This window comes from Zea mays, chromosome 1, assembly GCF_902167145.1.
Source record: "Zea mays cultivar B73 chromosome 1, Zm-B73-REFERENCE-NAM-5.0, whole genome shotgun sequence".
In the NCBI taxonomy this organism is placed as follows: Eukaryota; Viridiplantae; Streptophyta; class Magnoliopsida; order Poales; family Poaceae; genus Zea; species Zea mays.
Window position 1 is genome coordinate 198,551,704 of NC_050096.1, and position 13,665 is coordinate 198,565,368.

The 13,665-nt window shown below is 41.5% G+C and overlaps 1 protein-coding gene across 2 annotated transcripts; it reads left to right on the forward strand.

The window, feature by feature from the left end:
• Window positions 1-3,858: 3,858 nt before the first annotated feature.
• LOC100193148 (uncharacterized) lies at window positions 3,859-12,942 on the forward strand. Of its 2 annotated transcripts, none has more exons than XM_020540333.1 (8): window positions 3,859-4,145; window positions 4,255-4,324; window positions 4,846-4,937; window positions 10,607-10,713; window positions 10,796-10,870; window positions 11,414-11,488; window positions 11,692-11,784; window positions 12,156-12,942. In XM_020540333.1, the coding sequence occupies exons 2-8, from the start codon at window positions 4,257-4,259 to the stop codon at window positions 12,351-12,353; spliced, it is 708 nt and encodes a 235-aa protein (XP_020395922.1). In that variant the 5' UTR covers window positions 3,859-4,145; window positions 4,255-4,256; the 3' UTR covers window positions 12,354-12,942. The 2 variants fall into 2 exon arrangements, with proteins under 2 accessions (XP_020395922.1, NP_001345574.1); NM_001358645.1 differs by having other exon boundaries at window positions 3,907-4,149; window positions 12,156-12,611.
• The last annotated feature ends 723 nt before the right edge of the window (window positions 12,943-13,665 follow it).

The window sequence follows — 13,665 nt, forward strand, 5'->3', positions numbered from 1 at the left end:
TGTACTCTGAAGCTCTTTGATTGATAGCTTCGGCTTTATGCCAGTCTTCCGAAGGTGTTTCTTCTTATGGGACCTTCGGCGACGAAGCAGACCCCCAACATCTACCATAGTCAGTGGGGTCAACTTTTAATTGTGATTTGAGATGAAAGACAAGTGTTTTGATTATACTCTTCTAGACACGAACAAGCACTAGAAGTTGCATTAGTTCTATATGGCGATCCATATTTTGCAAGTAATGGAGGCCACAAGTTACTCTCTTGTTCCCGGTGCATGATTGGCGAAGATGGGGTTGGTAGAACTACTATCCAACCTCTTCTTGGGTAAACACAAGTGCTAAAGGGGCCAAGGCTAACAACAGAGGGAGTGGTTGCGAGCTTCCTCACATGACACATCCCCCTGCAACATAGGAAAGTAATGACTTTAGAGGCAACAACCTAGTATCGATAATTATAATTCAAACATTTGATGTAACAAAAACTAACAAGTCTTTAGGCACTGTTTGGATCTCAGGAACTAAAAGAAAAGTGAAAGTTTAGGCACTTAGGAGCTAATGATCCAAATAAGAGCTAAAATGACTACATTGATACTTTTAACCATTTTAGTCACTTTTAGCTCTTTATGTTTGAATCTTTAGCTCCTAAGTGGCTAAACTTTTGTATTTTAACTCCTCGAATCCAAACAGCCCCTTAGAGCAAGTCTAATAGAAGAACCAATTGAAGGCTCCATACTCTTGCCACATCATTAAGAGCCAACAATAAAATCAATACATATAGTAAGCTTATTCTTAGACGACTCTAAGTTTAGAGAGAGAAATCATTTGGATTGGCTGGAAAAACAAAGAGCCAACTTTAACTCCCACAGTAGGCTGCAAGAAGGCTCTCTCCTCGTAGAATGCACTGGAGCTAGGCTCCTCACGAAGCACCCACTTTCTTCTCTCTTGTGTTCTCATCCTGTCACCTAGGATTTTGATGACATATAACTGTTTGGAGCCCACCTAGTCAGCCTTACTATACTTGCTCTTAGTTGTGTGAACCAAACACCCGTGGACCTAAGACTACTTGCATCTCTACCCGTTGGCCCCTCCCTCCCCTGTCACTTTAGTGTCGATGGCGGCTACAGTGGCACGTTAGTGCCCACAATAGTGCATGCAACAACTACTATAGTGCAAGCGGGTTGAGCAGTGGTTCACCAGATCTGGAGTGCTGCAACCGCCCCCAAACACTATGCTGCTCTCGGGTTTTGTGGCCACAATAATTGTTAGTAGAGAAAAATTATAATAAATGATAAATTGGTATAGGAAATGATATTTTATGGTTGTAGTGGGTATAGTAGGGCTGGAAATGAGTCGAGCTCGGCTCGGCTTGGTGCGACTCGCTAGTTGACCGAGCTCGGCTAGCCCACTCAACGAGCTGCAAAGGGAGGCTCGGCTTGGCTCGCAAGCCGCACCCTGATAAATAATATTGCATTATTTAAGGAATTAATGGTATGTAAATGTGAAATATAGATCATAATGCAATATTGCAAGTAATCTAAATTATAAATTATCATATATTCATCGTTAAAGGCTAAGAAACGAGTTATATATCTATACAATTATCCAATAGTCATCATTATTGTGTAGGTTGATTAATCTGGTGTGGCTCGCGAGCCAGAACGAGTCGATTCAGTTCGTTGAACCAGCGAGCTCGAAAACCTGGCTCGGCTCGGCTCGAGGCTCGCGAGCCGCTCCGAGCTAAGCCGTTTCGAGCTCGAGCCGGCTCACGAGCCTTGAGCTTTTTTCCAGCACTGGGTATATGGGATAATTTAGTGGAAATCAAGAGATGAAAAATAATGTTGGAATTTTAACGATGTGGCATAAAGTAGGATATAGGGGGAGAAATTTAAGGTAACAGTTGCAGACTGCCCCTTGGTTGGGAAAAAATTGCCTACCGCCGGCTGTATGAAAACATCTCCGTAACTGCCTTTAGATCGACGACATGCGTCCGCCCACAAATCTCAAAGACATGTGTCCACCCACAAATCTCAAATGACTACAATATCGATACTGTAAATAGTAAAATATCATTTATAGTTCCTCCAGTGGTGCAAGGTGCAAAAAGTAAACGAGCAAAGAATGCAGTTGAAAAGAATATAGGGAAGAAAAGGAAAATTTATTTTGATAAAGGTTCTTATCCTCCCCATATCATTTCTTTCAATCATAGAGCAAGTATTGTTGGTAATATTTGTACTCCATACATGGCACATGAAAAAGTTCAAGAAACATAGACCAAAATATAGAACGTGATCAAGATCCAAAACAATTGACTGTAAGGCATACTAAACTATACCATTGTCCTTTTTTATCAATACTGTTATCTAAATATTCTCTAAAAAGGTTTATTGTTTACACAGACATCTTTTGATGAAAGCACTGGTGCTAATATGACATTACATGATGTTGTAACCAATGATATGTGTGCAGATTTTCCAGCCATGGTTACTCCATTAATGCTAGGAGGATATACAAGCCTTTTACTTGGAGTTGATCACGAAGCATCAGCTGCTCGAAAATTTCATTTTGATGAAGCACATAATCACACCACATAAGCAGAAGGCACTCTTTTATAAACTTCGATGTGATTGGGGGCGTAATAGTCCATTTGCATTGTTCAGATGAAAAGAGAAATTAGAACTGGTCACTACAATCACTAGTATAGAAGAACACACATGAACATACCAACAAACTCTGATCTGTGCTAGTATACATATAACACATGGTTATCTTTCATTCTCTTCCAGCTTGAAAATCTCATGAGATGTTTTCTTCATTGTGTAGAAATCTTGAACACAATCATTTGCTGCCAGGACTGATAGTTTCAATAATTTGTTGCCCTAGTCTTGACAATAGTGTGCATCAATGCATGGCGCTGTTGTACATCATACCGAAGGTGTGGTGCAACGGCAGCCAAAACCTCCACAGATTTCCAAACCCTAGCAGCAAAAATGCAAAATGATTAAATGAACTAGGCTTGCAAGTCTATAACCCATCCCAAATCCAACAAGTAGAGAAAATCTATAAAACTCGAACGCAATGCTTAAACAAAGCAGGTTAAGTCTAACTAGAATTCACTCCACCAAAGAGGAGCAACTAGTTCCTTCAAGCAGGTGTATGAGTTGTGCGCCTCGCTCCTGGGCAACGACGAATTGGAGGCACAATGTATCATCCGTCCTTCCCTGACATCACCATCGACCATCAAGCCCCCAGCAAACTAAATCCCTCTCGAGCATTTGATCAAAAACCTCACGCGCATGGTCCACACCGGCACCGCTTGAGCCGAGCGCGCAGAGGAGAGAAAAAAAGGAGCCGACGAGCCATCCGTAAGCAAGCCAGGGCAAAAGGAGCGATTAAAGATGAGAAAAGAAAGGAGCCGGAGGAGTCCATAAGCCGAGCCAGTTCCGTTTCTTTGAGATATGTGGGGGGACCTGTGTCGTCGATACAAAGGTAGCTGTAGAGATGTTTTCCTACAGCCGATGGTAGGCAAATTTTTTCCCTTGGTTGGTAGCAGATAGGGCTGGAAACGAGTTGAGCTCGGTTCGGCGCAGCTCGGTGGCTGATCGAGCTCGGCTTGCCCATTTCACAAGCTGGAGAGATAGACTCGACTCAGCTCACGAGCCACACTCTGATATATATAATTGCATTATATAGTAAATTATTAATATATAAATATAAAATATATAGATATCATTAATTAGGAGTAATCTAAATTATGAATTGTCATGAAACGCTAAAGAACGATTGTCTATAAAATTATTACACAGCTCGCGAGACTTCTCTAGCTCGCTACAGAAACAAGGCTCGCGAGCCGGTCAGCGCGAGCATATTTTCCAGCCCAGCAGAGGACACGAGTGGAGGTGCGGTCCAGGAGCGTGAGCCGGCACCAATCATGCCGCTTGCATTGCTGGTACCGACCCGTCCCCACCAGTCCAGTCTATAAGAGCGACGGGATCACGGAAACCTGTTCACCGCTGCGCCGCCTCACTATTGACTGTCGGATTCCCCACTCGCCGGCGACAACCGCCGCGCCCGATCCGTCTGCTAGGTCTTGCACCTCCGGGCTCTGGCCATGGCTGCCGAAGCTGGCCCAATCTCCAAGGTCCTCATCGTCGTAGGTAACCCGACCCCCTGCTGCTCCCTCCGTCCTAAGGCCTTGCTCTGCTCTGTTTCTCGCTTCGCTTACTCCGTGGGTATTGGGCTTTGCTCGGGTCTCGACGCAGCGATGCAGACGGAGGCGATGCCGCTCGTCCACAAGTTCAAGCTCGTCGAGGCGCCCGCCCACGAATCCACGTCAGTGCCTTTTTTTCCTTCTCTTTTGGTCCTTCAGCGTATGTGCTCTCACTGCGATTTCAGTGGAATGGATTAGTGCGACTTATGTGGAATGGATTAGGGCGATTTCAATTGATAATAGTCAAATTCCCCCTTGTGCTGCATGTTGAACAGGATTCCTTCCTAGTCCCTCTGGGCATTTCTGTCTCTGGTTCAGATTGCTGTGTGCAGGCAACATGGATCACTAAGCAGTTAGTAGCAACTAGCCAACTATGTCATTCTGAACAAGAATGCAAACCGTTTCTGGAGTTAAAAAATATCATTAGTATGATGCTCTCTAGCTGTATGCATATGCACTCTGCTCATAAAGTCTATGACACACGAATCAAGTGCCAGCATTTGGCCAGTTCCTGGCTTTATTAAGTAACCAAGCGATTCTGTGGTGGGAATTCTGATGGCATCCATTATCATAAATTCATAATGCATACTACCTGAATGATATCCTGAAGCTAACATCATTTTTTGTTATATGTACCTTGCAGATTTCCTAAAGGTGCCCCATGGGTTAGGTACCATGGCAACTACAAAGGCCTCCACATTGACCTTGTATTGCCTGGAAAGGATGCTGTTTTAGGTAAGTTCTGGTGGTTTCACATTTCCAATACTTGGTTGTCAAGTTACATTCTTATCACGCCCCAAGTAGCTCGTAGAACTTCCAGCAGTAGTACTTCAGTGTCCTCCTTTCTTTACTCCTTGTGATTAACCTTGCAGATGGGTTGGAATTGGTTGACCCAAGACCTGACCCACACTGCCCAATTAATTATTTTTGGGGTTTGGGTTAACTTGGTCCAATATAATCCACCAACAAGTATTAAAAATTGCTTGCTGCCAGTGACCTTTTTTTTACTTAAAAACAAACCTATGCACTCGCTGTCACATCACATGGACAAACAACAAGGATTTTACTGGCCGACAACCATCAAGGACGCAGGTAGTTGAGATAGTACCAAAATGCCGAGCGGGCCAGTTCCACGCAAAGAAGATCCACACACCGACTCAAGTGCTTCATCCTGTTGTCTTGACCCTTTGCTGTTAGACGCATCAACGTCCTGTGGCCCTTCCCTAAGATTGTCGGTGGCTATGAATACCTCTACGTAGCCATCCTCAAATTCACCAAGTGGTTGGAAGCCATCACTTCAATCAAAGTTGACGACCATTACGCTGTCAAATTCCTTCGGGGCATTTTATCCCGCTTTGGGGTCCCAAATAGGGTTATTACCGATAATGGTACTCAATTCACCAACGATGACTATTGCGAAGACATGGTTATCAAGCTTTGCTTTGCCTCAGCGCATCAACCCCAAAGTAACGGGCAAGCCGAGCATGCAAACGTTGAAATCCCTAGAGGCCTTAAGACTCGGACATAGTACTGCCTTAAGAAGCACGATGCAAGATATTGTAGACTTTACTTTTGTCATTTAGATAGAATACCCATGTGAATCTTGAGAATTCATCTACTATGACAAAACCATATTTATTGCCACCAATGCTTGTATATCAGGTAGGTTCAAATGATTTAATATGCAACAATTCTAATGGCCTACTAATGTCCATCATGATCTTGTTAGGATGAGTGTTCCAACTTAATTTTTAGCTTGACACGAGCTACATAATCTATCTCAAATTTCATATCCTTCAACCCCCTTGACTAGATCATGTTTGATGGGTCTATCTAGTTGTTTTATGCTTACATGTGTCAATTTTCTATGCCAAAGCCAGCCTAAACTTGATTTGGAGAATAGACATGTTGATAGTTGTACTTCTCTTGATAGGGGTGGGCATTTGGGTTACCCAAAAAATTCGGGTCAGGTAATTCGGGTTTTTAAAATTTCAGGTTTTAGAAATTGTTACCCAAAATAAACGGGTACCTGGAAATTTGGGTATCTAAAAAGTCGGGTTCGGGTAATCCCGATTTACCCGATCATTACACTACGTAGAAAAGTATCCATCTGTACTGTATGGCTCCTGTATATAATATTACATCCAAAAACAAATATTCAAGTAGGAGAGGCACACGTAAACACCGACACATGCGAATGACGAAATGAAGCCGCCCTAATCGTGATCGGCTAGAGATAAAAAAAGATTGTTAAAACAAGCTAGTGTGATGTGAGATGGAACAAGTCTCCAGTTTGTTATTACTCAATTAAAGTAACGAACGTCATCACAACTAGCACTTGGTGAATAAATATATAATAATTGCAAGTATCCTAGTACGTACTACATGAGTATACCATTTGGCACTGCTTGGGGTAATCACATGGATCGAGATGTATACTCTCTCCATTTGTACGCTAGGTGCCAAGCTACATTTCACCGTCAGTCGTCAGCTTCTTGCATTACAGTACAATACTCCTCTACAGTGTGCAATTGCATGGCATGCATAGCCAGTGGACATCTCATAATCTGAGTTACAACATCAATAACACAAATGACATATACTGTAATAATTTCGGGTAGTTGCGAAAAGGCCTCTAGCTGAGTTGGTTAGGTGGTCTGAGTAGCACTCCTCAGGTCCTGGGTTCGACTCCCCGTGGGAGCGAATTTCAGGCTGTGGTTAAAAAAATCCCCTCGTCTGTCCCACGCCAAAGCACAGGTCTAAGGCTCAGCCCCGGTCATGGTCGTTCTCACATGGGCTTCGATGTCGCTGTGTATGGGTGGGGCAGGGGTTCGGGGGTTTTCTCGACCTGCGTGAGAAGGTCTTCTTCTTAATACAATGCCCGGGGGCTGTCTTACCCCCGCAGGTCGAGTTTTTAATAATTTCGGGTAGTTTGGGTAAATCGGGTACCGGGACATGTTACCCGATTTACCCGAAAAAATTTCGGGTTTTCATGCTTAGGATCCGAACTAATGTTTGGGTAATTCGGGTTCGGGTAATGGGTATCGGGTTTTTTGCCCACCTCTACTCTTGAATCAACATTATCAAAAGTAAGTTTTCATATAAAAAACCCTTACATATGAGATTTGATCCATTCACACTGATGATCTTCATATCATCAACTCTAAACATGCACTTGAATCCCGAATCACATAATTGTGCCACTGAGAGTAGGTTGAAGTTGAGAGACTACTAACACATTAGATATGCTCATGTCATTGGATATTACTATCTTTCCAAATTACTTGATTTTGCCTTTGCCATTATTACCAAATTTAATACTTTCATATTCATCTTTGTCCAAGTGCTTTAGCAACCATGCCTTACCACCATAGGTTTTACCTAAGGCATGAGTGAGCTCATTTATCTCGTCCTTTAGGGTTTTATTTTTAATTTTAAATAAGGTATTACTAGCGATGCAATAGCTGCATGAGTAGTATTATCAATAATGTTGCATGTAACAAATATACTTGCTATTTTAATAGGCTGCTTTTGACCAAGAAGGGAGGAATGAACTTCTTTCAATTTCTCATGAGTTTTAGTAAGAGTCTCATGAGTAGCTAGATGCTCTTCAGAGGATTGGTCAAGAGTTTTGTGCCTCTTGCTTAATTCTTTGTATTATTTATCTTTACTCTTTTTTTAAAAATAAATGGACCTCTTGTAATAGCTTAATACGTTGCTCCTTAGAGGGATCCTCTTCATCCTCACTTTGACTCTCACTATCACTCTCATCTTATCGAATTGTACCTTAGGACCATTGACCATACAACATGATAGAGGATTGAAGCATGATAGATTTGTTGATGGCGATGCTTGCAAGCGTTTTCTTCCTTGTGCTTCTCCTGTCATCATAATCATCTTCACCATCACTTGATGATGCATCGGAATCCCATTCAACATAGTATGCATGGCCCTTTTTTTCTTCTTGAATGCCATCTTTCATTCCCTGTCCCTCATATTTTCTTTCTTCTCTTCATCATTGCGTGGACATTCGGCAATAAAATGTTCTTTGCTACCACACTTCTAACATCTTCTCTTCTTTTTAACAAAGATCTTCTTGCCCCATACCCTTTTTTCTTCATAAATTTGCCAAATCGATTCACGAAGAGAGTCTTCATCTTCATAATTTCAGTTTGAGCTTTCATTGTCACTAAATTCTTTTCCCCTTGCTCTTGCACTTAGTGAGGTGGTGGCTTCGAAATTTGAATGCCTCATTTTTCTTCTTCTCATCTTCTCTGTCTTTCTCATCCCTTTCCACATGTGTGACTACATCACCTAATACTTAGGTTGAGGTTACTCCTTTTAGCCCTGCCTCTCACAATGATTGTGACTAGAGTGTCAAATCTTGGAGGCAAGCACCTTAAGAACCTATGAGAGAAGTCCTTATCGTCCACATCCCAAGTTCTTTAGCTCATTTACAATGATGTTGGGCCTGTTGAATATTTCTGGTACACTTTCATCTTCTTACATTTTGAACTTTACATATTTATATTTGAAGATGTAAAGCTTTGCTTTTTTCACGGCCAGTGTACCCTCATATGTAGTCCTTTTCAAACTTTATATGCAAATTTCAAATCTTTGATTGATTGAAAGACTTCTAGATCAATATCTTCATAGATTACATCGAGAGCTTGATCGTTTAATTGCAAATTCTCTTCTTCTCTTGGTGTTGGATCTTTCATGTCAAGCACTACAAAATGACCATTTACAACACTAGTGCTAATTTACTTTAAGCTATCTCCTAATAAAACTAGTAGCTTGTAAAGGGATTGTATAGAACTACTCAAGTTGTTCACTCAGCAAGAGATAAAACTTAATTACAAAATACACCAGACTAGATAGACTAATACGAAACAACTAGTAAAAGTAATTTTAAGGAGTGCAAACCACATGGAGCAAGAGATGATACGAGATATATCCTCGAGGATAGGTTGGTTGTCGACAACCTATGTCCTCGTTGTGACGAGTCCAAGCTAGATGATACATGCGCTAATTAGCATCACAAGCCAAGCCCACAATAAGGGCGCCGTAATATTCACTCTAGAGAAACACTCCAACAAGCCATGTTTTTTACTATAGTTTCTCTTCGTGAACCTCCTAGGAGGAATGAGCACAAGAGCCCCTAATGATGATTGGAGCCAACAATAATAAGCAATAGCCGCTCAACGATCCCATGAACTCTGTGCCGTCTAGATGATGACAATCATCATGAGTAATAAGAGTGTAACCGACCCAAGTCACCCAACTAATACCACAAGATAGAACAACTAAAAGCAATGCACTAGGAGCGTCTAATATCTCCTAAATGATGAAGTACAAATTGCAAGTGAGTAGGGTGTGTTTCTGTTGCATCAAGAGATGTTCACAAGTGTATGGAGTCGAGAGGTACCAGACAAGGCCGACCAAGTTATCTTTTTATAACCCCACAAAGGAATCTAACAATTACCTTTTGAAACACAAAAATCAAGGGCATTGGTCATATCTGGTGCATCACCGGTCTCTGCACTGGACATGCCCGGTGCTGTTCCAACCACTACAAACTAGCCGTTAACTCTATCAGATGACTGATGCACTCATCGGCCACATCTCCGAACGCATGCGGTGAGTGTTAGGCATGAAATGTGCAATTTACATGCTATCAGAGTGCCTTATCTGGTGCCACATCGGATATATCCGATGCACTATACAGTTGAAATGTGCGTTTGACATGCTCTCTGAGTGTCTTATCTGGTGTAGTATCCGGTGCAACACTGGACACATCAGTGCACCCTATCTAGTGCACACAGACACCGTAGTGTTTGGCTGAAACCTTTGGACTTTAGAGCTTCCTATCACAACTCCAGTTTCATATATACTCCTGTCCGACTTTCATGAACTAGCAATACATCGTCCTCAAAAAGCATACACCAAGAAATATCCCATTGTATTTCCTTTGTGACCTCATTCATCACTAACGCAAAAAGGTAAGGAGTCAAAGTTGACCCTTGATGTAGTCCTATTCTAATCGGTAAGTCATACGTGTTCCCATCACTTGTTCGAACACTAGTCACAACATTGTTGTACATGTCTTTAATGACTCCAACGTATTTCATTGGAACTTTATGTTTGTCTAAAACCCACTACATAACATTTCTTGTTATAGCCTTCTCCACGGCGATGAAAATTACGTGTAGGTGCTTCTTCTACTCTCTATACCGCTCCATCACTTATCTTATCAATGGGTATTTACACCAGCCTAAATATTTTGAGTAGTGGGTCACTGGGTTGACCCACTAGGACCTGCATGCCTACCTGTTATGCAATTCTCTTCAGGATAATTCTGTGTTAATCGACTTCATTTCTTATTGAGATCTGCATTCTTGCAGGAGTCGACAGTGTTGGTACGGTATCGGCAGCTCTTTTGACTAGTTTTTCCATTCAAACATTGAAGCCAGACCTTATCATTAATGCTGGCACTGCTGGTGGCTTCAAGGTATGAACTAAAACTTTGTTTATGTTTGCCTTATATGTTTGGATTCAGTACTCCATTTGAACATTTGCTCTCTTGTGTTTAGGCCAAAGGGGCAAGCATTGGAGATGTATTCCTGGCATCAGATGTTTCATTCCATGACAGGAGGATACCAATACCTGTGAGTACTGTCTCACATTTCTCGTATATGTGCTGTGCTGGGGTTATATATACATTTTATTCTTAGAGATGAGCAAGTCATCTATGTGCCAGACGATACATAACTAATTTAATATAACTAATAATCCTGCTCAAATCTGATTTGCTCTAACTAATTAGGGTTCCTTCCCCTGCTTCGCCATCATGATTAATAACTTAAATATATAATTTTTGAGTGGTTCAGCAAGGAAGCAATAACTTAAATATATCATTATCATGTATATCACTTGTTCATGGTTGTGCCTATAGTTATGGATTCCTTTTTTTTGGGTTAATTAGAAATATGCCACTCTGATTTTGAAAAGCTAGAAACTAGTTCATTTTCATGCCACTCAATGGCATCAACATGAACTAACTATCTAATCTTGCAAAAGTAGACTGGCATGTATACTATTAATTATTTTTTTATTTTAATATGATGCATTATGTAGCTATTATTGCTCTTTTTTCGGTCTCTTAAAATTTCATCCATTTTAATATGGACTTCTTGGTGTGTATGCACTAGGTTTTTGACATGTATGGAATTGGAGCACGGAAAACTTCTGCAGTTCCTAATATCTTGAAGGAACTCAATTTGAAGGTGAGCTGTAGCTGTGTCTTGTTGCCAAATTGCTGAGTCATTTTCTTGCATGTTGTGTTTGGAGAAGTATGCCTCTTGTTATTTCCGTTTAGTGGGACAAATTTTTTTGATAAATTTTGTAGTTCTATGGGCGAACTTCTGAGCTTCTAGCAATCTATGGGCGAACCTGAATATGACTTGTCTTACCGAGAACTTCATTTCAGATTGGCAAATTGTCGACTGGGGATTCTCTGGATATGTCTCCCCAGGATGAGAAGGTGATACTGAGCAATGATGCTACAGTAAAGGATATGGAGGTATGCACTTTTTTTTTCTTCTCAAGCACTCAGTTTATGAATACAAGCAAACATCCTGAAAATGAAGCTATGCTAGCCTAACATTTGTTAAAAAGCACCCTTCATTTACTCTAGGACTGTTTCCTACAAACCTACATCTGTGGTAGTTGTAATAGGCTGCCATGTGCAATGGGTTTAGTTGTTAGCTGTGATCTTTTGAATTTAACACATGACAACATTGAGCAGTTGCGTCAAGTGCACTGGTGCTCAGTGTGCAGTTTAGCAGGCAACTATGTTGCCTTGTACTTTGTTTCCTTCCTCTTTGCTTGCTAACGGTATGTGGTCTTGTGTCTTCAAAAGCGGCCTGATTTTCCCTCGTTTACCTTTTGCAGGGAGCTGCTGTGGCATATGTCGCCGACATGTTTTCAACGCCAGCGATCTTTGTGAAAGCCGTGACTGATATCGTGGATGGGGAGAAGCCAACATCTGAGGAGTTTCTGCAGAACCTGATTGCCGTGACGGCGGCACTGGACCTGGCAGTCACCAAAGTGGTGGATTTCATCAGCGGGAAACGCATCTCTGATCTTTGAAGGCTGTCATGAAATCCGACACCCCCACTGCTCTGATGCACGATGCTAGGCTACGAACAATACAACATTGGGTCAACGATTTTTTGTGAGGTGTTTTCTATGTGAGGTTAAACCTTCTTAACCCTGTGTACAAAATTCCTGCCAATTGCTATGGGCCGGCCATAGCGTGGAATTTTGTAGAATAATTTGCAAAATGTATTTTGTGGTGCAAATATCGATATATAATAATATGCTGGGGGACGGGATCCCCGTGGGATTAGATGAAAGACCGTGTGACTGTGCCTCACTGAACCATGATTCCCTTTTTTGTCCAGGGCGGACCTAGGTAGTGCCTAGTGAGGATACGGAGGTGTCCTACTCCTAATCCAGATGTTGGAACGGGGATGTTTGGAGCAACGTGGACTCGGGGCCAAGAAAGGAGCAGTGTCAGTCTTGTCATTGTTGTCTAAGGGTGTGTTTAGTTTACTTTTGGCTTTAACTTTTGCTTCGTAAAAGCCAAAAGCTAAATTAAAAAGCTGGATCTAGAAAGCAGTTTTTTCTGAAAACTGACTTTCTCGTATTATAAAATTGAAAGCATGGGATTTTCTTTTAGCAGCTTTTATAGATGGAATTGTTCAAATATATATGAAATAATTTTTAACGGTTTTAGTGGATTTCACTAAATAATTTTTAGCTTTTTTACCGTGCACAACCTACAGTAGCTTTTTTTACAGACCTTAAGTCATAAACTCAGACTATATTCCTCTTTTTTTGGTTGAGGACTCAACTTCTCGGCGGTAAGAGGAGCCTCGAGGGTTTGCTCAACAAGCTGCTTGGGAAAGTAGCTTGGGTCAGCCTTTGTCATCCTTCATTTACCAATGAAGCTCCTACAGAGGCTAACAAAACCCCAACATCTAAATTAATTTGAACAATGTCTAAGACATAATTGCTATATTTAGAGAATAATGCAAAAATATAGAGTTATTGAAACTAATTAGGGTCGAGGCTCCATCAGTGAGTATGCCTCTATTAGGTATGTCTTAGGCTAGTCACCAATAGATGAGAAGATTTGGCGTAATTGGGCTTTAGCTTTAGACATAGAGATAACATGAACCTTGGATCAGGAGGGGTCTGTCTCCGTGCCATATTCCTAGTCACAATTCGCTTTCTCTCGGAGAGGACTCAATATTGAGTCTAGTTCCCAGCCACATGTGCAACCGAGAGGCCTAAATCTTTCAACTTCTGAATTGTCTTCATTGTGAAAAAATGACATCAACATGTTTTTGGGAATGAGTCTCTTATCAACTCATATCGAGGGACGGGAACTCTGGTA